At 55.8% G+C, this 25527-nt stretch overlaps 1 protein-coding gene across 1 annotated transcript in view; it reads left to right on the top strand.

Annotated features, from left to right (window-relative positions):
• Window positions 1-25527, top strand: part of LRP1 (LDL receptor related protein 1) — a 78809-nt gene that overhangs the window by 2441 nt on the left and 50841 nt on the right. Inside the window, exons 2-11 of the mRNA XM_081083973.1 lie at window positions 6359-6481; window positions 9222-9359; window positions 11296-11415; window positions 12578-12706; window positions 12825-13088; window positions 21460-21622; window positions 21720-21942; window positions 22905-23094; window positions 23572-23715; window positions 24743-24979. Of these exons, the coding sequence (XP_080940099.1) occupies window positions 6359-6481; window positions 9222-9359; window positions 11296-11415; window positions 12578-12706; window positions 12825-13088; window positions 21460-21622; window positions 21720-21942; window positions 22905-23094; window positions 23572-23715; window positions 24743-24979 (1731 nt within the window). The remainder of the gene's footprint in view (window positions 1-6358; window positions 6482-9221; window positions 9360-11295; window positions 11416-12577; window positions 12707-12824; window positions 13089-21459; window positions 21623-21719; window positions 21943-22904; window positions 23095-23571; window positions 23716-24742; window positions 24980-25527) is intronic.

Below are 25527 nucleotides of genomic sequence, written 5' to 3'. Positions count from 1 at the left end.
TCCCCCAGCACACACTACCCTTCTTACCTTGGGAATAGGACTAATGAGTCTCACCCACTCTGGGTCAGGAAGGGGAATTGCACAGGCCGGAGGGCCAGTGCTATCCAGGCAGCCTAAGGGGTTCCCTTATCCTTCCTACCCCTGCCCTCAAGCCCCAAGCCCCAAGCCCACAGACATGTTTGAGAGAAGGAAACCTCCCGGCCCCAGCTTACCTGACTTAGTCTCTAACCTTCCTTCCTCCTGCTCTCACAGGTCTTGCTGCTCTTCCAGGGGAGCAGCCTGGGGTCTCCCACACCTCTTCTGCCTTCTCTGCTATGCCTGAACCTACCCTAGGGTCCCTTTCTCTTTCGGGAGCAATGTCATTCCCTGCTAGTAGACAGAGTCGAGTGTCCTTGCTATGGGAAGGATGGGGAAACAGATGGGGTGCGGAATGGGAAGAGGGTTATTGAGGATCCTGCTGAGATGAAGAACATTTTGTAGCGAGGAGGGCTGCCCCAGGCAGATCCGGCTCAGGGACGAAGGCTGACTCCCTTCCTTCCTCCGACCGCTCTTCACACACACCCTTGAGCAGCGTGTTACCACTTATCAGACAAGCTGGACAGTTGAAGTGAGTTATGAAACTGAGGTGTTTGCCTCCTGGCTCTTTGGGGAAAGGTTCCAAACTCCTTTTATCCCTGGTCAGACCCAGTTCCTTGAACATCTCCCTTTACCCTTATCTTTCAAAGCAGAGACACGAAAGATAAAGCAGGGACATGTAGGACATTGATTTTGGGATTTGGGGGAGGGGGAGCAGGATATTTTGATGTTTGAGGCTGCTTCATAAGACTTCCTTTTTCCCCATGTTCTTCTCTTCTTGCTTCCCCTTCCTCCATTTTCTCCATAGTTTTTTGTTCCCAACCACTTCCCCATCACCAGGCCTCCCAAGGATGCCAATCGGGGCCCTGGCCAGAGCCAGAGCTTGTCCAAATGCCCCAAACTCTTGCAAACTCCTAGGATCTCACCTTTGGGAGCTCTTCCTTATGCAAGTCTAACTCTCTGTCCCCCTGTTGCAGCCTCCGCCTTGCACATTAGAACCCCAAGCTCATTCCCTCTCAGGAGTCTCTTTTGAGCTCCCCCTGCCCCCCACTTCGTGGACTCTCCAGCCTTCAAGTCCTCCAGCTCTGAATGGGGGGTGCTTATCGCCCAGGCGAGTCCCATGCAAGGGTCCCTTGACCTGGCGGAGCGAACGGTGGCATGTGAGCATTTGGAGAACCTAGTCCCCCCCCTCTGTGTCCAGTCCCAGATTTCAGCCGGTTAGCAGGATCCTGCATTGTTTGGAGAAGGAAGCAGTTGGCTCTGGAGTACTTCCCGTGCTGTGCTTCTGAAGGGCGCCAGGGTCAGCCTTCCCTGGGAGAGAGGTGAGGGATGGTGGAGGGGAGGCCTCTGCCACTCTTGCTCCTCCTGGGGAGCTAAGATCCTCCCCAGGCCTTGGCCTCAGGTTGAAGAGCCCTATCTTCCCTTCCTCCCACCCTCCCGGTTCTATGGGAGGCAGTAAGTCCCTATCCTGGGTCTCCCTGGGGTCAGACATTGGGAGAGCAGGGACTCTCTCTCTACATCAGGATATCTGCTGCCCCCACCTTAATCTGGGTCTCAGAGGGGTTGTTTTTCCACGAGTTCATCCCAAGGTAACTGTGTCATTGTCTTGGCAACCTTTGGGCCGAGACCCCACTGTATCGTTTTTGCTTCAGTCTGTCTGTCATTGGCGTGTGCCCTCTTGGCCTTTCAGAAACTCTCTCATCCTCTTGGTTTATCTCTCTTATTGCCCATCCTTCGTGGCATTCTCGGCCCCGTTTCTCAATCTCTGCCGCTTGCTTTGTCTCTGCTCGTCGCCATCCCTTCCACCCGGGCCTCTTGGGATCCCGAAAGCTATCTCCTGGGCTTGCTCACATGCTCGAAATTTTGTAGTTGTTCGTACCCTCCCAGGCCAGACTGGGAGTATCCAGTTTGGCAGTGAAAGTTCTTCTCCACTTTCCTTCAAGTTCCTCTCTCGTCTTCCCCCTCCACTAATTTTGGGAATGGATTTTGGAGAGAATGTTTCTGCAAGGAGGGAACTTGATACCCTTTGTGGACTGAGTAAGAGGGAGAAAGGAGATATTTCAGAAGGAAGGAGGGAGGTTAGACTTCTGGCAGGACTTCCTCATGACCTAAGAACTAGAGAAAGGCGTGGGGAAGGGGTCAGGGGCTTCGAGCTCTTACTTCTGCTGAGGATGAGCCCGGTGTGTGTGTTGGGGGTAGATGATCAGGGCTCATAAAGGCCTGGTGAGAGACACGATGATCTCTGGGGACATTTGAAGGGTCTGAATCTTACTTGTGGGGGAAAGGAAAAGATGGTAGGGAGGTCACTTGTCAGGCTAATGGGCTGCTGAGTCAATATTGACTCAAGATGTAGGGGGAGACCCTTCCCCTCCCCTGGCAGCGCAGGCCATCCTGTCTGTCCGTCTGTCCAGGCCGCAAAGCAGAGGCCCAGACTCAGGAATGACAAAAATGTGTCTGAGCCTCGCTGAGCTGCGGGAAAGAGCCACCGGGTAACACCCAAAATACATAAAATCCAGTGAAAAGCTCTTGGTTTGGGTTTGGGAGGCCCTTGCTGCCCCACCCCCATATGTTTGAAAGTTTAGATTCCTGCAGGCTCTGCCCCACACCCCTTGGCCACCCCCTGGCCCCTCTTCCCTTAGATATATCATGTTGTTCCCTTTAGAAAACATCCCTTCACACAATCTCTCTCTCTCTCTCTCCGGTGTCTGCTCAAGGGTTTCTTTCATGAATTTCCTGCCTCAGGTCTCCTGGTCCTTTAGGAAGCACCATCTGAGGTCTCACCTCTCTCCCTCTCCCTCAAAGAATGGGTCCCCTCCTCTGGGGAAGACCTCCTCAGGGCCCGTCCTTTCCTCATGCCCTCTTCTCTGGCCAGGCACCCTTCCCCGCCCCACTCCCCAGGTCCCAGGACGGCATAGAGGAGGACAGCCAAGGCTGAAGCCGGGCAGTGGGGTCCGTGTACACCCAACGCTACGCCTCCTGTCCTGGCTCCAGCTTGGTGGCCCTGGGGGCCATGGCTGGGCCGAGTGCCTGGATCTGAGGGGGGGCAGGGGTGTTGGCCAGAGTTAGCATGGCGGTCACATTCATCTCCAGGCAAAGCTGAGAACAGACGGCCCCTGTGTCCTGGCGTTCTCTCTGCAACCTCGCTTGCTCTCTTTCCTTTTTAGTTCTCCTCCTTCATCTCTCTCCTCTTTCTTCCCTCTTCTGTCTTGTTCTTGTCCCTCTCCTCCCTGGTGAGCCCTGAAGGCCACTACCACCCCCTGTGATCCTGCTCCCACTCCCAGCTTCAGGGGACCAAAGTATGCCCCCTGCGGTTAGTCTCCCTTCTCCACCTGCCCAGTTGTTACTCGCTCTGGACCTCGGCTTCTACCTCTGTCTGGTGGGGGTGGCAGCAGCACCCACCTCACAGGATTGGGAGGACCTAAATGAGTTAATACACAGTGTTTCCTTCCAATCAGTGGCTGACTCACGGTGACCATGTGAAGTGTTCGTAGCGCATGTCATTGCGAAGCCCCAGTTCTCAGGAGGGGCAGGAGGCAGCAGCGGCCGCTGAGCCCGGTACTTGATCCCCAATTTAGGGCTGAACTTAGGGCTGTGTTGCTCCCTCATCTTAGCTGCAGGCCACAGAGACGGGCATTCTGGGTGCTGGTATCAGATGCAGAAGGCTCAGGGGGCGGCGGGGCGGGGGAGTGGGCTTGGCTGGAGGCTCTAAACAGATTACCAGCTTCCTACCCACCCCCACGGCAACTCCCTCCCACCTCCAGCAGGGCTTCCCTGGGCTGTGCAGACCGCCCCAAAGTAGGTTGTTTGTTTCTTTCCTCCCCTCTCCCCCTGAAGGAAATCAAAGACAGGCCTCAGCCGTCAAACTCCGCATTCCCTGGGCTTCTCCACCATCCCTGACAGGAAGGAAGTTCTTTCACTTATCTCTCCGCGAGCCTCCTCGCGCTGCCCTGGCTCCTGGGAGATGTGCGTCCCCACCTCTCTGTCCCTGGGTCTGAAGAGATGCTGATGTGGGACAGGGGGCCCTGAGGGCTCCTCTTCTTTCACTCCCCCATCCCCCACTCCCTTCCCTCTGCAAGAGCACATCTGGTTTGTGAATCTCTCTCATTCCAGCTCTCGGAGTTTGCCAGCTGCTGTTTCCTCTGTCGAGTTCAGGCCAAAAATGGGGGTGGGGGACAAAGTAAGGGCCAAAGGAGGGGGGATCATGGCTGGGACGCAGAATGGAGGGGAGTTTGGAGTGACCAACCAGTGACCTCAGGCCTAGTCTGTGAGTTCTGGTGCAGGAGGCTGGGGGGTGTGGACTATGTCCAGGTTGGGGGGGGGGGTGGGGGGGTGGGCACGGTGGGGCTATGGAGGCCATTTCTGGGCTTCAAACAGCCCATCTGCCTCTGAGTCCCATTCCAGCCCCCTCTACCCCCCCCAGACAGTCTCGGCTGGCCAGGGGAAGAGGACCCTTCTCCGGCATGCTAACTAGGCTGGCGGGTTCCCCGGGAAGACCTCACAGCTGGCCCAGTGGGGCAATGAACTCAGTATTATCCACCTCCTCAAGGGGCCTTTATTCCCTGCTCAGGGTGGGGGGGGGAGGAGGGGGACTCTTGGGGGGAGGGCCCCGGCCCGGCCATCCTTGATGTGTTCCCTGAACTCGGCTCTCATCCTGGTCAGGGCCTGGGTGTAGTGCCCTCTGCCAGCGACGGAGGTTGGGGAGGGAGGACATCTTCTCCACGTGGCCCCCCTCAGATTCTGTCCCTCCCGGCGAGCCCTGACATACTTTACTTAGACTCCGTCCCAGCCCGGAACTCACTCTGCCCTGCATTCGAGGTCGTGCTGTGCAGCTGCCTTCCCAGGGACCTGAGGCTCCTGAGGGGCACTTACTCCTCCTTGGCACCCTGGTGCCTAGGCAGTGCCTGGCACAGAGCTGGTCTCCAGTGCACGCCAGCTGAATAGAAATGGAATTGACACAGGACGAGGAAAAGGCGATGAAGAGCTGGGGGGCTGGGAGCCAGCCCTGGGTGGGGGTAAAGGGCCGGGAGGACTTTCCTTCCCATGGGGGATCTGGTGATGGGGTTGGAACAGCTGGGGTGTCTCTTAGTGGGAATGGGGAGGCTGGTATAGGCTGCACTGGTTAAAAGCTTGGCGTCGGCTCAAGTCTGAGTGAGCCCTGGTTTGTCCTTTTCCTACTAGGTGACCCCCCCGCCCTCTTGAGGCTCCGTGTCCTCTTCTATAACCTGGTGGTAGGAGTAGTACCTACTGTCTCATATTGTGGGGAAGATGATTAAATGAGATGACACAGAGAAAGAACTGGTTTACCACAATTCCTGGCACATACTGAGCCCGTGATAGGAGTTAGTGTTACATTCTTAATTCCTCCTCCTTAGAGAATGAGGTATGAGGATGGCGTGGAGCAGAGGGAAGGGACAGCGCAAAGAGGCCCCGGATGCAGCAACCTCATGGTCTGGCTGGGCTGAAATCAGCTCCCACAGGTCCCCCCAGCCCTCTCTTGCCTCGGCTTTCCAACGCCAACACTCTGAGCAATCTTTAGGTGCCTCTTATCTTTGGGGACATCTGCTGAAAGTCCTCTCTGAGGTCTAAGCACAAGGGAGTCTATGTCTTTAGAGACTGGAGGTGGACGTGGGGCCCCCTGCCCTGCCCCCCCCCCTCTCCTCTCCCCACAGTCTTGCCCTCCAGTACCTCTGTTGATATCGTCTCCAAGCTACGAGTGTACCAAGGGCACCCCCCACACACACACTTCCCGTCTGGGGGCCTGGTGGTTAGTTAGGAGTTGGAGATGGGGGAGAGGGTGATGGGTTCCTAGGACCAGGAGTTCCCAGAGGACAGAGGAGCAGAGAGGTTACAAAAGATCAGCTCTGGGCTTGCAGTGGGAGGGAGAGGAAGATAAGAGAAAACATGTCAATGTTCCGTAAATGCCCGTCCTTCCTCTGGGTCAGCAAAGCTGCAGGTGTTGGTGCGTGGCCAAGAGTGACCCAGACAGCAAGAGCTTTGACCCTGAGGGCTGGAGGAGGGGCGCACTGGAGGGGCAGCTAAGGAGCTGGGTGAGGGCAGGAAAGTGTGCTCCCTGTATCCTCCCCCTCCCCCCACCACAGGTATTCTGTGTTCTAGGAGTGACACACAGCCACCTCCCCCCACCATGGGCTGTGACTCACAGAGTCTGGGCCAAATGGAGACTGATGATAGGGAAGGAGGAGGGAGGAGCTGTACCGGGGGCTTTAGGGCCGTAGAGTTGGCTTTCAACCTTCATTTACACCCCGTTTTCTTTCCTTGCCCCTAGTCCCCAAGACTTGCAGCCCCAAGCAGTTTGCCTGCAAAGACCAGATCACCTGTATCTCCAAGGGCTGGCGGTGTGATGGTGAGAGGGACTGCCCGGATGGATCTGATGAGGCCCCTGAGATCTGTAAGTACTTTTCTGGGTCCCTCCCCCAAAGCTCCTGACTTATCTTTTTCCTTTTGGCCCAGGCAGTTTGGGATGAGAACAAGCTGATCTCTCGCCTGGTGTAGACCTTGCTCTGTGATTGTTTGTCCATGACACAGCTAAAACTGTCCTCTCCCCCCTTCATCGTGCCCGGCAGGGTGCCTGGCCTGCTCAGAAATGGCACGTGGGATTGCTCACTCTACCGCTGCACCGCGAGTCTTCCGCAATGACATTTTTTTAAAATATATTTTTATTGATTTCAGAGAGGAAGGGAGAGAGAGAGAGATAGAAACATCAATGGTGAGAAAGTATCACTGACTGGCTGCCTCCTGCACGCTCCCTACTGGGGATCGAGCCCACAACCCAGCATGTACCTGTGATGGGAATCGAACCCGGGACCCATCAGTCCACAGGCCGACACTCTATCCCCTGAGCCAAACCAGCCAGGGCCACACGGACATTTTTCCTGGAAGGAGAGAGCCCAACTTCCCTTTTCTTTTGCTTGTCCTTCTTTTTAAAACCTCAAAGCCTCCCGACCCTTGCTGAGTGCCCACAGGTCCAGCCAGGTCCCCTTTCCGTCCTCAGAGTCCCAGGCCAAAGGCCACCAACTCTTGCTCAGTCTCTATACCAGAAGCCCCACCCCTGTGTTTCCCACCACCCCCGCCTTCCCCTGCCCCCAGTAAGTGGTGTAATCAGAGGCAGCTGTTTAAACTGGGAGAAAGGTCCCCACCCAGCTTTTACTTTGCCAGTGGGGGTGGGAGGTGGGGGGTGGAGGACTTGCTGGCTGGATCCCAGCATCCTGGGCAGCTGGCAGAGTGCTGGGGTCTCCACCTTCAGCCTCTCCCCTGCTTTGTTAATCTCGGGCAGGGTCTAGGTGCCCGAGCACTCCTAGGTCTGTCTCTGTTCTTTTTCCTGGGCTTATCCGGTTCCAGCCCCATCCCCTGTGCTCCCCCCACACCCCTACCCGTAATTATCAGGGGTAATTTTAGGGCCGGAAAGGGAGCCACCAGTTCTCTCTGCCGGGAGGACTGGGGGCCAGGGATATTCTGCCAGTGTCTATGGTGGGGTGGTTCAGCCTGGAGTGCCTCCTTGTCTGATGCCACCTTAACCCCCACATTTCTGACCCGATGCTTGGTGTTAAGGATTAAGAAAGCCTTGCAGAGGGGCCAGACCTGGCTCTTTTTATCCGTTCTTCCTTTGAAGCAAACCCCACCTTATACACATCCCCACTCTTACTCTCAGACCCATCACACACACACAGCCTCTCCTGGGCACTGACTTGTCCACCCTCCACCCCGACATATACAAAAGCACATGTTCTGACAGCAACACAGAGTCAACACTCAAAATGGGGAGGTGCAGAAGCACTCAGACAGACACACAAAACCAGACTCAATCCCCAAAGAATGTGGAAATGGAGACACACAGATATCCCTTCACTGCACACCACACACCGCCCTCACCTGTGCGTGCAGACTCCTGCCCAGGCACACAGGATAGCTCACTCACAGGGAGACACTCTCACACACCCCGTCCAGGTTTGCGAGCCAGTACACAGTAGTCTGTCTTCCAGCTCATGGGCTCAGCCAGCTTCCTCGCCTGCAAGGCCTGACGATTCTCTGAGGAGCTCAACAGCCACCCCAAGTCCATCTTCTTGGGCAACAAAGGAAGTACCAGAGACATCACCAGCGGGCTTCCACCTTTGACCCTTCCCAAATCTTTCTATCAGACAAATCTTGCTCTGGGTTTGGGGGATCTAGAATAGTGCTGTCCAATAGAAATATAATGCAAAGCATAAGGCAATTCAATATTTTCAAGTAGCCACATTTAGAAAGGAAAAAACAACCAGGTGAAATTAATTTTATTTATTGTATCCAACATTTTATCATTTTAGTATAATATTAATATAAAAGTATTCATGAGATCTTTCACATTCTTTTTTTTTTTTAATTGATTTCAGAGAGGAAGGGAGAAGGAGAGAGAGAGAGAGAAATATCAATGATGAGAGAGAATCATCGGTTGGCTGCCTCCTGACCATCCCCTGCTGGGATTGAGCAAGCAACCTGGGCCTGTGCCCTGACTGGGAGTTGAACCGTGACCTCCTGGTTCATAGGTCAGCATTCAACCACTGAGCCACGCCAGCTGGGCCACATTCGTTTTTGTTTGTGGCGTTCAGTCTTCAAAAGCCGGTGTGTGCTTTATGCTTACATTTTCAACGAGTCACAGTTCAAGTGCGCGGTAGTGACCTGCGGCTGATGCTGCATACTGCACAGTGCCGTTCCAGAAGAGCCGGTCCGTCCGACTCTCAGCCCACTCTGTGGCCCGGGCAGCTGTGGGAAGGAGATGCTCTTTGCCATTGGAGCTTTTCTACCATGGGCTCTGTTTTCCTTGGCTCATTCAAGCCTTTCACTTCTAACCTTGGCCTGTCTCCTGAGTGTAGAATGTGGAGGCGTTGGGGTCCATAGGCAGGGGACATTGGAAGAGTGGCCTCTTGGCTGAAAGCCACGTTCTCCCCTCCACCTAGCTGCTCCCAGGTGTGTGACTGCTGTGTAGAAGAGCTCTAGATGGAAGAGTCTAACCAGCTCTGAGGCCTCCTAAGATCTCAAAAACGCAGATGTCTGAAACCCAAGTTTCAGTTCCCTCTTCCTCTCCCAGGGAGCAGCTGGCCAACTCCAGCTGCTTCTGCCAGCGTGGTGATGCTAACCTATCCGTCTGCCCCCAGGCCCACAGAGTAAGGCCCAGCGATGTCAGCCGAACGAGCACAATTGCCTGGGCACTGAGCTGTGTATCCCCATGTCCCGCCTCTGCAATGGGGTGCAGGACTGCATGGACGGCTCGGACGAGGGGGCCCACTGCCGAGGTAAGGGCTCTTCTCCCTCTCCCCTCACAGGTGCAGCAGTGAGCTCTCAGCTGGGCACCTGCGGGGTCTGGAGGCCTGCCATCCGAGGACTGTCCCTGCACCTCCAGTAGGGATAAGGCTTTGTCCTACACCCCTTCATAGAATTGCCACCGTGGGCCTTTGGGCTTGGAGCTTGTCCAAGTATGGACCCTGTCCTGGGCTTCTCTCTGTGCGTGGACAAGTCGGTACCCCTCTGCAGACCCTAGTTTCCCACCTGTAAACTGAAAGCTTTACATGAGATCAGTGTTTTCATATTTGTTTTTTTGGTAAATAGTGGGACCTTTTCTCCATATGGTTTCTTTTTTTTTTTAATATATTTTATGATTTTTTACAGAGAGGAAGGGAGAGAGATAGAGAGTTAGAAACATCGATGAGAGAGAAACATCGATCAGCCGCCTCCTGCACATCCCCCACTGGGGATGTGCCCGCAACCCAGGCACATGCCCTTGACCGGAATCGAACCTGGGACCTTTCAGTCCGCAGGCCGACGCTCTCTCCACTGAGCCAAACCGGTTTCGGCCATATGGTTTCTTATATGCAACATGAGTATGACCAGAGAAGAGCAGACTGTGTGATGAAAGCTGGGGTTGGGGGGCTGAAGTTTTGCTCGTCTCTTCCCTGGGCTGTGGGAGGAGACACCTCGGGTCCTGTTCACGCAGGGCAGGGAGTGTGGAGCCAGGGAGTTTGTGGAAGGTTTTTAATCCTCTCCTTTGGTTGGTTTTGCATGTTCTTGTCTGAAGCTCCTGGGATGGGGTGCAGTGTGGGCCCAGGGGTGACTTCAGTTACCACGCACATCCCATCTTAGCGGATGGTGCATGTTCAAATTTGCTTCCTTTTGAATACCTCAAATACCTTTTCGGTTTTAAAAACAACAAAGAACCTCAAAACCTAGGGTTTGAACTTCCTTTCTGATATTACAGACATTGGTTCTCCTCAAACACCTCCCCCGCCCCCCCAACCATATTCAGAAGAGAAACTCTTCTCGATTCTCCAGAAGAAACAACACTGACCGGCTCTGTGCTGGAAGGCGGGACAGACAGCACATTTGGGCTCTCGGGTGGAGGTGGGGAGGAAAAGGAGTAACTGGGGTCTGGCCCCCCACCCCAGCTCTGCCTGGCAGGCTTAGTGCTTCTGAACGTCTTAGCATCTGGGGCAGCTCTCACTCCTAGGTGGGGGGGTGAGGCAGCTGGACAAAGGGGTCTTTGTGGCCAGGCCGCCTGGCCCCACGCAAGGCCATTAATTGGGTCGCTGGTTTGGGGGGGCCGCTGTTCCCACCTCTCCCCCTCCTGTCTCATTCCCTTGCGTCTCCCCCGTGGAAGTGGGTCAGTGGCAGGAGAAAGATTAGAGAAGAATCCGGAGGGAACCAAATTGCTCCTCCTGCCATCCTCCGCCTGGACTTCACCGAGGCTTCTCTCAGAAGCTCTAGGGCTCAAGGATAAGTTGCAGGGGTGCTTCCAAGCCAGAGCTGGGATCCTGTGGGGGAAAGATTCAATTCCATATCCACTCTCCCCCCGCAGCCCTGGGGCCGGCATCGTAGTCCCCGGGCAGTGCAAATAAGAGGCATATGCAGGGAATAAGACTCGCTGCCCACATTCCCTTTGAGCCCAACAAACTACCACACCTCTCTCCATGGGGCAGAGGGAGGCCAGAGCAGGGAGATGGTTGTAAGCCCTAGTTGGTTATGGGACCTGGACCTTGGGCCTGTCTTATACCCTCTCTGAGTTTGCAGTTTCCCCACTTGCAAAATACGGTAGATGCTTCCCAAGCTCCTTTCATCTCCAACACTGCAGGCCTTGAATGTGGTTTCTGAAGGGTTGACGGGAGTTGGGTGGAGGGTACAGGCTGGGGGTGGCTGCCAGGTCTGAGGGCCTGAGTGTGTGTCTCCTGCCCCTCACAGAGCTCCTAGGCAACTGTTCTCAGCTGGGCTGCCAGCACCACTGTGTCCCCACACTCAACGGGCCTACCTGCTACTGCAACAACAGCTTCCAGCTGCAGGCGGATGGGAAGACCTGCAAAGGTGAGTGCAGCTGCTACTGTGATGGTGGTGGGAAGAGGGAGGCAGGGCCAGTGGGCCTGGCTGGAGTAGGAGAAAGTTAGATGGAAGGTGCCAGAGAGGAGGCGTGGCTACAGGCCCTATATAGAGCCTCCAGGCATGACTCTGAGCCCACTGGCTCCCACCAGACGTTTAAAAATTCATCTTAAAATTATATAGGTCACATGTGAGTTTTCTTGTAAAAAAATTAAAGCACGACAGATAAAACTAAAGTCCACTTCGACAAATCCTCTTCACTTCTGGTCCCTTTCCCATCTCTGTGGAGATCAGCTCTGTTATCGGTTTGCTATCTCTCTTTCTGGGGCTTTTTCTGTACATCTGTGCGCACGTACTCATGGAAAACCCCAGTGAAAGTACTGTTTATGCGCATCTGCTCTTTTTTACATAAAATCATCCTGTACATATCTGTTTTCAATTTTTTCACTCAGCATGTTCTAGGGATTTTTCCATGTTAATACGTAGAGATCTACCTCGTTCTTTTAAAAACCGCTGTGATGTATGACTGTTACCACAGTTTACTTGGCCATCGCCCTATTGATGAGTAAGATGTTCCCAATTTCTCTCTGTTACAAACAATGCAAACTTTTCTGTTTTAAATTTGCCTCCCTCGAGCCTTTGCACAAATGCCACCTTCTCAGGGAGGCCACCCCCGGCCACTCTAAAATCACACTCCCGCCGCCTGCGTGCCCTTTCCCCCTTTCTCTGCTTAATATTTTTCATAGCACCAGTCACTTTCCAGTGCACTAGCAGCTCAAAAAATACGATTTATCTTTCTTTTGTATTTATTATTACTATAACAGTATTCCATCTACCATCAGAATTTAAGTTTTACGCGGCAACAGTTTGAATTTGTTTTATTCACTGCTGTAGCCCTAGAGCCTAGGACAGTTCTGGCACTGAGTAGGCACTCAAGAAATGTTTTCTGAATGAATGGATGGTATGCACATATGTGCCTTTCTCCAAGTCTGGACTTGGTGGGTGAGTTTGCACAGTTATTGTTATAATATTCTGCCAAATTGTCCTCCAATGTAGCTGTAGGGATGGACAGTGGTAGTGTCGGAGGGCACACACTTCCCTGCTCTCATCACCCTGCCAGTGACCATGCCCTTGATTTTTTTCCTGGCAGACTTTGACGAGTGCTCGGTGTACGGCACCTGCAGCCAGCTCTGCACCAACACAGATGGCTCCTTCACCTGCGGCTGTGTGGAAGGTTACCTGCTGCAGCCAGACAACCGTTCCTGCAAGGCCAAGAACGGTGGGTGGGGTCACCCGTGGCCACAGGGAGAGGCGCCCTCAGTGTTGTTCCTCAGTGGAGAACAGCCTGTGAGGTCCTAGGAACCCTGGCTGTATTGACCCTCCTCTACTCCATACAGAGCCCGTAGACCGGCCCCCGGTGCTGCTGATTGCCAACTCTCAAAACATCCTGGCCACGTACCTGAGTGGGGCCCAAGTGTCTACCATCACGCCCACCAGCACACGGCAGACCACAGCCATGGACTTCAGCTACGCCAACGAGACTGTGTGCTGGGTGCACGTCGGGGACAGTGCCGCCCAGACGCAGCTCAAGTGTGCCCGCATGCCTGGCCTGAAGGGCTTCGTGGATGAGCACACCATCAACATCTCCCTCAGCCTGCACCGTGAGTCGCTTGCTCCCAGTTTGGAGGGTGCAGAAGGGCAAGGGAAGTGGGGCCTGGCTGGGGCAGAAGCTGATGGTTAGACAGGATGACCCCTGTCAGGCACTGGAACCTAAACAAGAAGCCGGGACAGGGGCAGAGTCAGGCCATGCTTTTCTGGCTCCGATCTGAGAAGTCCTCAAAGGAAGAATGACCGGTCAATCTCCAGAGACCAGGGACTGTCCCTTCTCAGAGAGAAGAGTGTTGATTAAGTTTCCAAGGGGCTTTCCCTCGAAGGGGTAGCGAGGGCAGAGAAGCCTTGCCGGGCAATGCCTGAGGGAATGGCTAGGTCTGTCTTCATGATGTCGCCAGAATAGACCCCCTGCTGTGGCAGGTGTGGAGGTCCTGGGGCTGTTTCTGGGGGACTGTGTGGCGGTGGATGAGAGCAGAGGAGGAGCGGTGAGGCTGGGTGCTTTAGGGTACTCAGGATGCTCCCTTTGGGGCTCCCTCCCTAGGCTGTACTTCGCTGTCTAAGGGGTGTTCCTGGGGATGGGGCCAGGGCATAGATACAGCGCTTGGAGCAGTCCTGCTCAGCTCAAGATGCTGTTATATAAACAAACAAAACATCTGGCATCATCACATTCCCAGGAAATGCACCACAGGGCGGAGGGAAAGATGGGGCCTGTGGTTGATCCGACCCACTGGGGAGGGTAACTTGATCTGTGACCTTGAGTAAACCAGCGTTCCCTGTCACTCTGCTTTAGTTTCTAATCTGCAAAATGGGATTGAGATTGTCTGTTCGGATCAGATAAATTGAAGTGAAAGTCAGAGGTAGCTGGAGGGTGGCAAACAAAAGACTTAGTATTGTGAGCCTTGGGCCTGTCTAGATCTTGAAGTTCCTTATTGGTTCCTGTGTGATGATCCCCACAGAGGACAAAGACCCTGAGAGGATGCAGGGCTTAGTTCTGCTTCAGCAGATGTTCTTCTGAGAGCCCCACCCTCTGTGGCCTCATCGTACTGTCCACACCTCAGGTCCAGAGCATCCCAGTGGTGTCCTCGGGCTGCTGATGACCAACACTCCCCTGTGACTGGACAGGTTCTCCTTAGGGTACTGAGCTGGGGTTGCCCCACATGCATGGCTGAGCTCTCGGGGATGGACTGCTCAGGGAACCCCATGGCAAACAGGGTAGGGTTGGGGGGAGACCCCGTGAGACATCTCCCCTCTCCCTGCTCCTTGTCGATGGCCCCAGCTAAAAGGCCTGTCTGGGCAAACAGCTCCAGCAGTTCCCTCCCTGGCCCTGAGGCCAGACCGTGGGCTGGTGGGCAGGAGGCTGGGGAGGAGTGCCCTGATGGGAACCTTCTCAGCTTTTGCTCTGGCCTGGCCCCTCTCCTGCCTTCCTCCCCAGGAGAAGCCGGAAATAACCTCAGGCGGGTATCCCTCCCTTGGCAAACACAGCCTTGCCTCCCAGTCTGCTAGGTTCAGTGGGCCCTTCTGGGGCAGAGTCCAAGCGCCGGGAAGAGATCAAGGTTCTGGGGAGAAGTGCTAGCGGGGTGAGGAAGTGGGTTCCTCTTGCCCCAGCCTCTGTCCCTGCCCCCCTGCCCGGCCTGCACCCCACACCCCATGCCGCCTGAATGTCTGGCTGTCACCCTGAGGATGATTGTTTTGCTCTCATCCCACAAACTAATTATGGGCCCTGAACTGAGGTAATAGGAAGTGTCTCTCCCCTAGTGCCCTCCCCACATCCCCAGTGTATCCCCCGTTCCCAGGAGAGGCTGAATGGCCTGCCCTGGTGTGCAGGGTGGCTGGTCCCAGGCGCTCACCTGGCAGTGTGCTGCTGGCCTGTCATTAGCTCCCCAGACAGATGGAGAAGAAAGGCTGCTGATTTCTCCTGCTTTCTCTCTGCCCTCTGGGGGAGCCCTCCCTGCAATCATCCCATTCTTGGCCATGACTGTGACCTCCCTCAGACCCCTGGGCTGAGCCCCACGGAGGGAGGAGTCTGACAATGGAGAGGTGCGGGGGCTCAGAGGCCAACAGGCCAAGGGAAGCCTGCCTGCTGGTGTGGGAAGAAGAGGGAGCCTGCCCCACAGAAAACTCGGGATACAGAAATAGAATAGAAAGGAGGCCAGGAAGTAAGACCTGGGTCTTGGGGCACGAGTGAGCCAGACCTGCTCTGAGTCCTGAGAGCCCTAGAGGACCGTCCAAGGCTGCGGTGGCCAGTGGTCAGTGCAGCCTCTAGGAGAGGCTTGTGGAGCAGGCTCGGACTGGCCCCCGTCTTGGCCCCAGCTCCTTCCCTCTGTTTGTACTCAAGAGTGGGGGCACCCACTGAGCAACATCCCCAGCATCCTGAAAGGTGTGTGTGTGCACTTCCTTCCCTCACCCACGCCGAGGCTGCTCCCACTGCCCTGGATTGGGGTGATCCCTCCCCCGCCCTCCGGGGCTATCGCCCAAAGGCCCATCCTCCCAGCTGGATGGGTGGTCTCTGAGGACCCTGATTCCGTGACTGAGAACATGACCGTGAGTCACGGGAGACTCTTAGGGAGGCCCAAGGCCAGCCCCTCGGTTGTTGTTGTTTTTAAAATATTTTTATTGATTTCAGAGAGGAAGGGTGAGGGAGAGAGAGATAGAAACATCAATGATGAGAATCATTGATTGGCTGCCTCCTGCATGCCCCCTCCTGGGGATCGAGCCCGCAACTTGGGCACGTGCCCTTGACCGGAATCGAACCCGGGACCCTTCAGTCCGCAGGTCGACGCGAGCCAAACCAGCGAGGGCCAACCCCTCGGTTTTTAATACTGCCTTTCCCAAAGCAGGGATGCCTTGATTTTCCGTCGCACATAGATGTGCAGTTTTTATTATTGTAGTTATGTTTTTATTGAATACTCATTAGGGAACTCCTGTAACTAGCATACCAAATCTATGATTTTGTAGATTGTTTAGGATGCAGCAAAATAAGTTGATTTAAAGAACTAGTAGGTAAATGATAGTACAACTGTACATAAACGTGGTGACTATTTTGAAAGTGATACACAAAAGACTTTAAGTTCTGGTAACTGAGGCCCAGAGGGGTCAACTGGAAGTCCCTGAGACAGGCCTGGCCGCCCTCCCACCCCCCGCAAGGATGATGCTGGGCTGAGCTGTGTTGAGGTCAAGTCTCCTGGCACCACCCTCCCCCCAGGCCTGCATGCCTTTAGCTGCGCTCCCCTGCCCTGTCCCTTCAGTTCTGAGGTTATTTCCACTGCGAGAAGAATAAGGGCAGGAGCAGGCCTGGGTCCTGAGAAGGTGTGTGTGTGAGGGGAGGGTGGGTAAAGGGAGGTTCCGAGGTTGCAGACAGAGCCTTGAAGGAAATAAGATTTGCGGAGTCACTTAGTTTTGGCCTGTGGATGAGGGGGCGCTCTGGAGGGGCTCTCGGAGGTCCTGGGGCCTCCTCCCCTGCTCCTGGCGGGGAAGGAGGAGGCAGACCCCCTAGGAAGAAGAAAAGGCCCTGGAGGCTGCAGGCAGCACGTTGCGAAATGGGTCCCCAATTCCAGCTGGCCAACTTCACTTTTCTTTTTTTCTTTTCCCTCCCGAGAGAGAGAGTGTATGTGTGTGTGTCTCTGTGTGTGTGTGTGTGTGTGTGTGCATGCTCGCATTTAAAGTCACAACAGGAAATGGGGTAGTGATTTGTCTGGAGGGAAGGCAGAGAGAGGGCAGAGAGCAGCGTCTGAGCCGGTGAGGAACTGGCTTCCCCAGCTGGAAGGGGAGCTATCTTCCCACTGAACTGACACCCCACGCCCTCTCAGCCTCCCATCCCCTACCTCCGGGACCCTTACAGGCCATGTAAGAAAGCCAGCTTCCCCTTTGGCCTTTCGTACCCACAGGGTGTCAGAATCGTGAGGGGCTCTAGCCATCCCGCTCTGGCCTTGGGCCCTCCACATCCTGGTGCCTTTGCTTCCCATTCCCATTCTGCGTTTTCTATCATTGAACAGCCCTCCTCCCCTCTCCCAGGCCAGGGACAGCCCTGTGTCTCTGGCATAGCTCCAGCCCTGTCTTCTCCCCCGCTGTCTCCTTGAAGTCGCCTCTCTCCCCAGCCTGCTCCCAACACCCCCTCCCTACTGTTTTCAAGCCAAAGGAAGGAACTTAAGCAAGAGAGATGTGTTTTAGAGCCCAGTAAGGATTTCTCAACAGCGGAAAGACCTGGTTCTGATTCTGAATCAGAGCTGCAGAATCCAGCCATCTCATCCCAAGACTGAATACTTGGTGGACTGGGGCCAGGCAGGGGAAGGAAGCAGGGCATACCCCCACCCCCCCAGGTGGAATTCTGAGCAGGGAGGGGGCCCAGGGGACAGAGGTGACACTGTGTGGCCGAGTCCCAGACTTGCTGGTGGAACAAGAAGAGCTGAAGTCAGGACCTGGCAGGAAGCAGGATCGTGAGGACATGCCATTTAGCAATGTTCTGCCAAGCCCCAGACTCCTGATCATCTCCCCAGCCCTCCCCCCGCCCAAGCAGGAGGATTACCAGACAGATGTCTTCTCCCACTGTCTTGGGCATCCAGAGGCCAGCGAAGGAGGATTCTGGCAGTAAAGGGGAGGGAAAAAGTGATGTCCCGAGGCTAGGACGACTGAGTGAGGACTCAGTACTCAATAAATATTTGTTGAATGAATCAGTACATGTGTGTCAAGAGCTGGGGACAAAGATGAAAGTGCCCTGACCTCTCAATATTTGTAGTCAGGTAAACAGGCTGTGGAAAATGGAACTACTGGGGCCATGGGAGCCTGTACACTGCCCACCTGGAGGGTCTACCTTTAGTCAGGAGGCCATAGGACTCTGGCTGGAGGCACAGATAGTAACTGGGTGGGAAAGCTGGGGACGGAAAGGATGGAGGTGAAGGAGGACCATGGTACAAACCATAGCTCCCATTTGTGTCTTGTTTATTGTCGGCCAGGCCCTGTGCTATGTGCTGTTGTTAAGGCACCATCCCATTTTACAGATGAGCAAACTGAGACTCAGAGACATTCAGTAATTTGCCCATCGTCCCACAGGAGGTGACAGAATGATGATTCAAACCAAGGCTGGGCCCAGGGCAGAACAGAGTGATGAGTGAGGTGGGGAGGTTCCTGAAATAAGGACCAGATGCAGTGTGTTCACCGAGGTTATGGTTATGGTTATGGTTAATGGGATTCTCCTTCCTCACCCCGGGTCCTTGCACCCTACCCTACAACGTTTGGGTGTGTGGATGTGTTAAGGATATTTCCTCAGGGCTTAGAGGCCCCGTCCTTCCCGGGATTTATTTTAGGGAGAGCGACTGGAATCCTGCAGCTGAAGCTGGGGTCTTCTTGGGAATGGGGTGGGGCCTGCTCTTTTTGGAAAAGCAGCCACTATTTAGGGAAATGCCTCTTGAACACTGTGAGTGACGGAGACGGTGAGAGAAGACTGGAGTTGTGGGGAGCTCAGGGTGCTGAGCACGGGGGTCAGGGTATAGGGAGGGCGCAGCGTCTGAAAGCACACACCCCAGGTCTATTCTGGGGCCTGGAACTGAAAGTCCTTTGCGACATCACAGGCAGGCTGCGGTCGGTCCTCTCCCTCCCAGCGTCCTAGCGGCCTTCTCTCTGCTGGAATCCCTAACTCCCAGGACTCCAGACCACCCCCCCAAACTCCTCCCACAACACAGCCTCTCTCACTGGGGTTTACCTGAAACTCTCCTGTCCTCAGGGTTTGGGGCCTTAAGCCAGAGCCCCTCTGGAGGGTGCACTGCGGTGGGTCAGCCCTGAGAAGGCTGGACCACCAAGAGCAAACCCTCTGGGTGTGGAGGCCAGAATGCTCAGGTCTTCGGGCACAACCCCAGAACTCCACTTGCCCCCCATGCCACGGACAGAGGGAGCCCTGGAAGAAGGCGAAGGCGCCCTCTCCCAGGCTGAGCCCAGCTCTGTGCTGGCCGTAGAATTGTGTGAGTGGCCCAGCGTGTGTGTGTGTGTGCATGCGAATGTGTGCATGTGTGTGGTGGGGCGGGCAGAGGAATCTGGACTTTAGGGAAGAGGAAAATAATGTGGTGGAGGGGGTTGGATAACAAAGGATTTTTGCTTGCAACTAATAGTCTCCAGCTGCAAAAATACCAAAGGGGAGGCCAAACCGGGCTGGGGACTCCAGTTCCTGCCAACTCCTCACCGGCCTGCTGAGTGGGGCCCTGCCTGGCTTTTGGGAGGTGGAAGGGGAGACCGGCCAAGGGTAAATATCTGAGAGCGGGATGGTCCCTTCCTGGAACTCGGAGGGAACACAGGCCAGGAGGGAGGCCCGAAGGTGAAGGTCAGTGTTGTCCTGGGGCTCAGCCGGGAATGGGCTGCACCTGATGAGGGGGTGCTAGCTCTCTTCAGGCTTCTTCCTCCCCTCTTGCTGAGGGAGGGGAGGGTGGGGAGCAGGGCAGGGTGTTGCCAGCCCTGGGGCTGGGCAGTGACTCAGGGAAGCCTCAGGAAACGGAGAGAAGGACCCAGCTGCACCAGCTGGTGCTGGGAAAACAGCTTCCAGTGATGAAGTTCGTCCACGTGCCAGCAGCCCCCAGACCCCCACCGCGCCCACCAAGCGAAGGGCACGCAGCCCTGTTTGCCTTTCACCCACCCTGCTGGCTGCCTGGGGCCGTGGGCAGGTCCCCCTCCCTTTGGGACTTTGGGACTTTGGCTTCCTCTGGAGGCAGCCCGGCAGCGCTCACTGTAATCTGATTTCTCTGTGGTAACGGTGTGTGGGGCGTTTTGACCACCTCATCCCTGCCCTGGGCCCTCTCCCTACTTGGCCTGGGACTCACATCCCCGGCCGCTCCACCCTCCCCTCCGCTCATGCCGGCACCAGGGCCCAGAGGAGAGAGTGCTGGGTTCGGAGGCATCAGCACTTACAGAGATAACTCATCCACGTGACCTTTCTCTGTCACCTTGGAGTGGGTTTCAACGGGGGGACCTGAAGAGGAAACCAGTTTGATGAGAATCTCAGATTGACTCCTCCGCCCCCCCCCCCCCCCAGCCTAAGTCCTGTGACCGTGAGTCAGTGGCAGGGCCCAGCCAAGTTCCTTGGGAACCATGTTCCTGTTCCCTTTGCCCCCCACCCCCACCCACTGTTGGGAAACAGGGAAACAGACCCTGAGCCCCTGTCGGGAGGGGAAGGATCAGGAGGGGCTGAGCTGGATTCCCAGTCATCACACCTATAGCTGCGCGGGGCAGAATGAGTCCCACTGGATCGGGTACGATCGGCCAAAGGCAGGTCATCCCGAGATTTCTTTCCCTGTTGGGGAAATTGGTGGAGGTGGAGTGCAAGGCAGGGGTCCCAGGGAGTCCCTGTCATGGAATTCTCCAGTTTGCAAGAGGCATCACTTCTGAGGGTGATAGTTGGACAAGACAGTGGGTGGCCAGTGGGTCCAGGAGAAGAGGGGCCCAGAGGAGGTCAGCCGGGGTCCCTGTCCTCAGACTTGCCGCCTCCTAGATTTCCCGCTGCCCTCATCCCACCCCTACTCTCTTTAGCTTTTTGGCCTCTCGCACCTTCTCCAGACCCATGGCTATGGACTGAGTGTGGCTCTCGTCCCCCCCCACCCCCCCACCCCAACACACACACACACCCAGCCTTCTGGAGCTGCCCCTCATGCCTCAGTTTGCCTTCAGAGTCCTATGCTCTCTCCTCCAGCCCTCCCTAACATAAGGGCATTGAGCAATAGGAACATTGAAGAAACAGGAATGGGGGCGTATAAGGAAGTGTGGCCTCCGTCACTGATCCAACCTTTGGCCACCGTGGACCTCCCGTTTCCATCCATCTGGGCCCCATGTTTTGGCATTCTTTTCTCTCAGATTGGATTTATTGACAAGTGCTTGCTTTTCCATTTTTTAAGAGCCATGCAACATGTAACAGCTTCCAGTCAGTGCTCTGGCTGGCATGGGGTAGCTTGGCTTACCATATGTGAAAGTCCAGCTAAAAATAAAGAATTGTGTGAGTGGCCAAACATTGCGTGATGTTTTAATTAGCCTGAGTGCTCTTATCTCAAATAAAAGCAGATTTTTAAAAAAAACAACCTAAAATGAGCTAGTGACCCTGCCCTCACCATCTTTGGGGACTCCAAGAGGAGCTTCGCGAGGGGCTGGAGTTAGGGAGGCTTGTACCCCGTGCCCCCTGTGTGCCTGCCCTGCCTTGGCATGGGGCGTGGGGCTGTGTGGGAAGGTACTTTTGAGACTTCTCCTTGGAGAGACCAGAAAGGTGGGAAGATGGCAGAGATCTCAAGGCAAAATGTATGGCTTCTGGTAACTCCCATAGGAGCTCGGGGAGCAGAGCCGGCCGTGGCCTGGGTGGTGGGGGGAGCACCCAGAGGGCGTGAGCTCTGCAAGAGCGCAGGGTGGGCATGTCTACGGGAGCACCTCCCCCATCGCTCCTTCATTCGCTCTCTCCAGACGTAGAGCAGATGGCCATTGACTGGCTGACGGGCAACTTCTACTTTGTGGATGACATCGACGACAGGATCTTCGTCTGCAACCGAAATGGCGACACGTGTGTCACCTTGCTGGACCTGGAGCTCTACAACCCCAAGGGCATCGCTCTGGACCCTACCATGGGGTACGAGGGCTCTGCCTGGAAAGGGGGAGGCAGAAGCTACAGTGGAAGGGTGGGTACCCAGCGTCCAGAACTCTTGTAATGTGCCATCTGCCCGCAGGAAAGTGTTTTTCACCGACTACGGGCAGATCCCAAAGGTGGAGCGCTGCGACATGGATGGACAGAACCGCACCAAACTGGTCGATAGCAAGATTGTGTTTCCTCACGGCATCACGCTGGACCTGGTCAGCCGCCTCGTCTACTGGGCTGACGCCTACCTGGACTACATCGAGGTGGTGGACTACGAGGGCAAGGGCCGGCAGACCATCATCCAGGGCATCCTGGTGAGCGGGGGCCTTCGCAGGGGACCGGGGGGGGGGGCCTCTGGGGGGCCGGGGTGGTCATGAGCACTTTGGGGAAAGGACAGGACATGGCTTCCACCCCGATGGGAACAGTCATTTTAGAGATACCTTTGGCTTCCTTTCTCCGATTTGATCCTTACAATGACCCCTGGGAGACGGATGAGCAGATAGGTGACAGTTCGTTTTCAGCAGATGGGAATAGCAGGGCTCCAGAGGCTAAGGGATTTGCCTGAGGTCACAGGAAATAGCCCTCGGACCTCGTCTAGAAGCGCTGCCAGCACAGATGGCACTCCATTCTGGGATGATGAGGGTGACAGCCATCTCGGTTTGCCCAGGACTTTCCTGGTGTTAGTCCTGAAAGTCCCATGAACCAGCAAACCCCTTAGTCCTGGATAAACTGGGACAGCTGGTTACCTTAGATAATAGATAAGTTACGTGGGCAGCAGGGCTGTTACAGGGCCGGTCTGTCCTCTCCACCCGCCCCTCGCTGGGCGCTGGAGTTGGGTTAAGAATGTTCTCTGTGGACAGAGTTTAGGTCCCAACTCCGATTTAATCGGAATCATGCCATCATCCACTGCACGCCTGACTCTGCGGGGATGTGGTTTCTGCCCTCAAGGGATTTGAGCAGACTGGGTGGGCTAAGTCCACAAACCACCAGGCAGTGCAAAAAAACCCTAGAGAAATGGAGTGCGGAAGGAGAGAGCATCCCTGGTTCCGGAAGCTCTTGGAAGAGACGCTCTGTGAAGGATGAGTGGGGTTTTGACACGCGAAGAGCTCCACAACGGGGTAGCCCAGCCAGAGGAGGAGGAAAGCGTCGCGTTAGGTGGCAGTGCAATGGCGTTAGGAGCACAGATGATGGCGTCTGGATGGGAAGCTGAGGGGCTCTCCGGGACTGAGGGAGGAGCTCTTTCCCGTGTGCTGACCATGCTGCCTGCCTCTGTCAGATTGAGCACCTGTACGGCCTGACCGTGTTTGAGAATTATCTCTACGCCACCAACTCGGACAACGCCAACGCCCAGCAGAAGACCAGCGTGATCCGCGTGAACCGCTTCAACAGCACTGACTACCAGGTGGTCACCCGTGTGGACAAGGGGGGCGCCCTCCACATCTACCACCAGCGGCGTCAGCCCCGAGGTGAGCAGAGCTCCCCAGCCCTGCCAGGGGCCCCCCTGTGGGAACCCCCGATTCTCTCGTGTCATGACTGCTTCTCCTACCATACGACACCCCTGGCCACTCATTCCTCTGACAGCCCCTCCCTGCCCCTCGGCATCCAGATCCCACCCCCAGGGGGCCCCTTCTCCCCTCTGCCAAGGACACAGAGCGCTCCTCCCGTCCCTCCCTCCCCTGGTTGGTCTAGAGGAGAAGCCGCTGGCATGGGCAGCCGTGGGACTCCCCCTGGCCACGGCGGCCCCCACCTGAGTGGCTGGGTTGTGGTGGGACAGAGGAGTTTCAGTCCTGGGCCTCTAACTCCTCAAATGGGACAATGGGCACAAAGACCACAGCAGGAGGGAGTGTGGGCAGACGTCAGGAAGCCTCTGCAGGCCTAGGCACAGAGGTTCTGAGGGTCCTGACCAGCTCCCCCCCCATCCCTCCCCCCCGCCCCCGCTCTAGTGAGGAGCCACGCCTGTGAGAACGACCAGTACGGGAAGCCGGGTGGCTGCTCCGACATCTGCCTGCTGGCCAACAGCCACAAGGCACGGACCTGCCGCTGCCGCTCCGGCTTCAGCCTGGGCAGTGATGGGAAGTCATGCAAGAGTGAGTGAAGGGCGGGCCTGCTGGGGTGGGTGGGAGGGTGTCCTTACCCGCCTCCCCACAGCCCTACCACTTCTGTCTGAGATGAGGAGAGATGAAGGCGTTTGCCCAAAGTTTCATCACTAGTAAGGGACAGTCACAGAACTCGAACCCACATCTGAAAACAAGCCTTTTCCCACTATCCCACTCCAGCTCCATAGAAGACTGTAAACTGGCCCCTTTTCTCCTCCCTCCCTCCCTCCCTCCCTCCTTCCATCCACAAGTAAGTCGTGAGCATGTCCTGTGTGTCTGGCACTGTCCTAAAATAAGAATTCAGCAGTGAACAGGTAGATGTCATCTCTGTCCTCCAGGGCGTACAGTCTGGCAGGGGAGACAGACAAATAAATATAAAACTTCAGGTGGTGGTAGGTGTTAGAAAGAAAATAAATGGAGAGTAGAGTTCTCGATGACCTGAGGGCTCCGGTGTAGACAGAGCAGCCAGGAAAGACTTCTCCGCAGAGGTGGAATCTGAGCCGAGCAATCCGTGAGTGAGGAGCTACCTGCGGGAAGGGCAGAGGGAACCCAGGCGCCAAGGCTCCGAGGCCGTGTGGGCTTGGCGACTTTCAAGCAGGGAAGTGACATCACACTGGCTGCTGGGTGAGGAGGGCCGCAGCCAGTTTAGGCAAGAAGTGATGTGGCTGAGATGAGGACGTTCGCTGAGGAAGCGGTGGAAAGTGGTCAGATGCCAGCATAGTCTGAAGGTGCTCCTTTGGGGCCACTGCTTTCATTACCGAGCAGGGCACGTCACTAAAAACATGCTACTTGCTACACTTGCCCCGTTTCCCACTCCTGGGGAAGGTGACACCTCCGGGGCGGTGTCCCCTGGGCCTAATACGTCTGTCTGTCTGTCTGTCCCTGTGACCCAGAGCCACTGCTGCCCCCACAGCCCCTGGCCCGGTACAGCAGGGGCTCTGCAGCCCCTTGGGGAGGCGGTCGTGTGTGCACATGCAGGTGTGTGTCTGACTTGTGCCTCCGTCTGTGCCTGCCCTAGAGCCAGAACACGAGCTGTTCCTTGTGTATGGCAAGGGCCGGCCAGGCATCATCCGGGGCATGGATATGGGGGCCAAGGTCCCAGACGAGCACATGATCCCCATCGAGAACCTCATGAACCCCCGAGCCCTGGACTTCCACGCTGAGACCGGCTTCATCTACTTTGCCGACACCACCAGCTACCTCATCGGCCGCCAGAAGATCGACGGCACTGAGCGCGAGACCATCTTGAAGGATGGTGAGGGCCCCGGAGGTGGGAGGCGTGTGGATAGGACTCCCAAGGGGCATCGCCCACCTGGGATGGGAAGCGCTTTGGGGCCTAGACATCTGTCCCGGCGCCCCCGCCCTCTGCTGACTGGCTGGCTGGGCTGGTTGGCATAGAGATGAGGGGATGACAGACTGACCCCTGGGTGACCCCCTTCTTGGCTGAGCAGACAAGAGGCAGGAGGATGGATGGATGGCGTGGGCTGTCCTTGCCAGCCCTTGGGAGGACTCAGGGTCTCTCAGCCATTGGCTCGGAGCCCTGGAGCTGCACGTAGCACACAGCCGGGGGGAGGCCTGCCGCCTGGAATCAGAGCAGGCACAGCAGCACCACGTGCACAGGCAGGGTCTGCGCGGCCAAGCACTGCGTGCTTACACGTTCTGAGAAAATTGGGTGGTTTGTTTGTTTGCTTGTTTGTTTGTTTAAATCCTCACCTGAGGATACTTTCCTATTGGTTTTTAGAGAGTTGAAGGGAAAGGAGGGGAGAAAAAAGAGAAACATGGGTGTGAGAGAGACACATCGAT

Source organism: Myotis nattereri, assembly GCF_964212035.1.
Source record: "Myotis nattereri genome assembly, chromosome: 2".
Lineage (NCBI taxonomy): Eukaryota > Metazoa > Chordata > Mammalia > Chiroptera > Vespertilionidae > Myotis > Myotis nattereri.
Note: the sequence above shows the minus strand (reverse complement) of the source record. Positions and strands in the feature narration are given on the sequence as shown.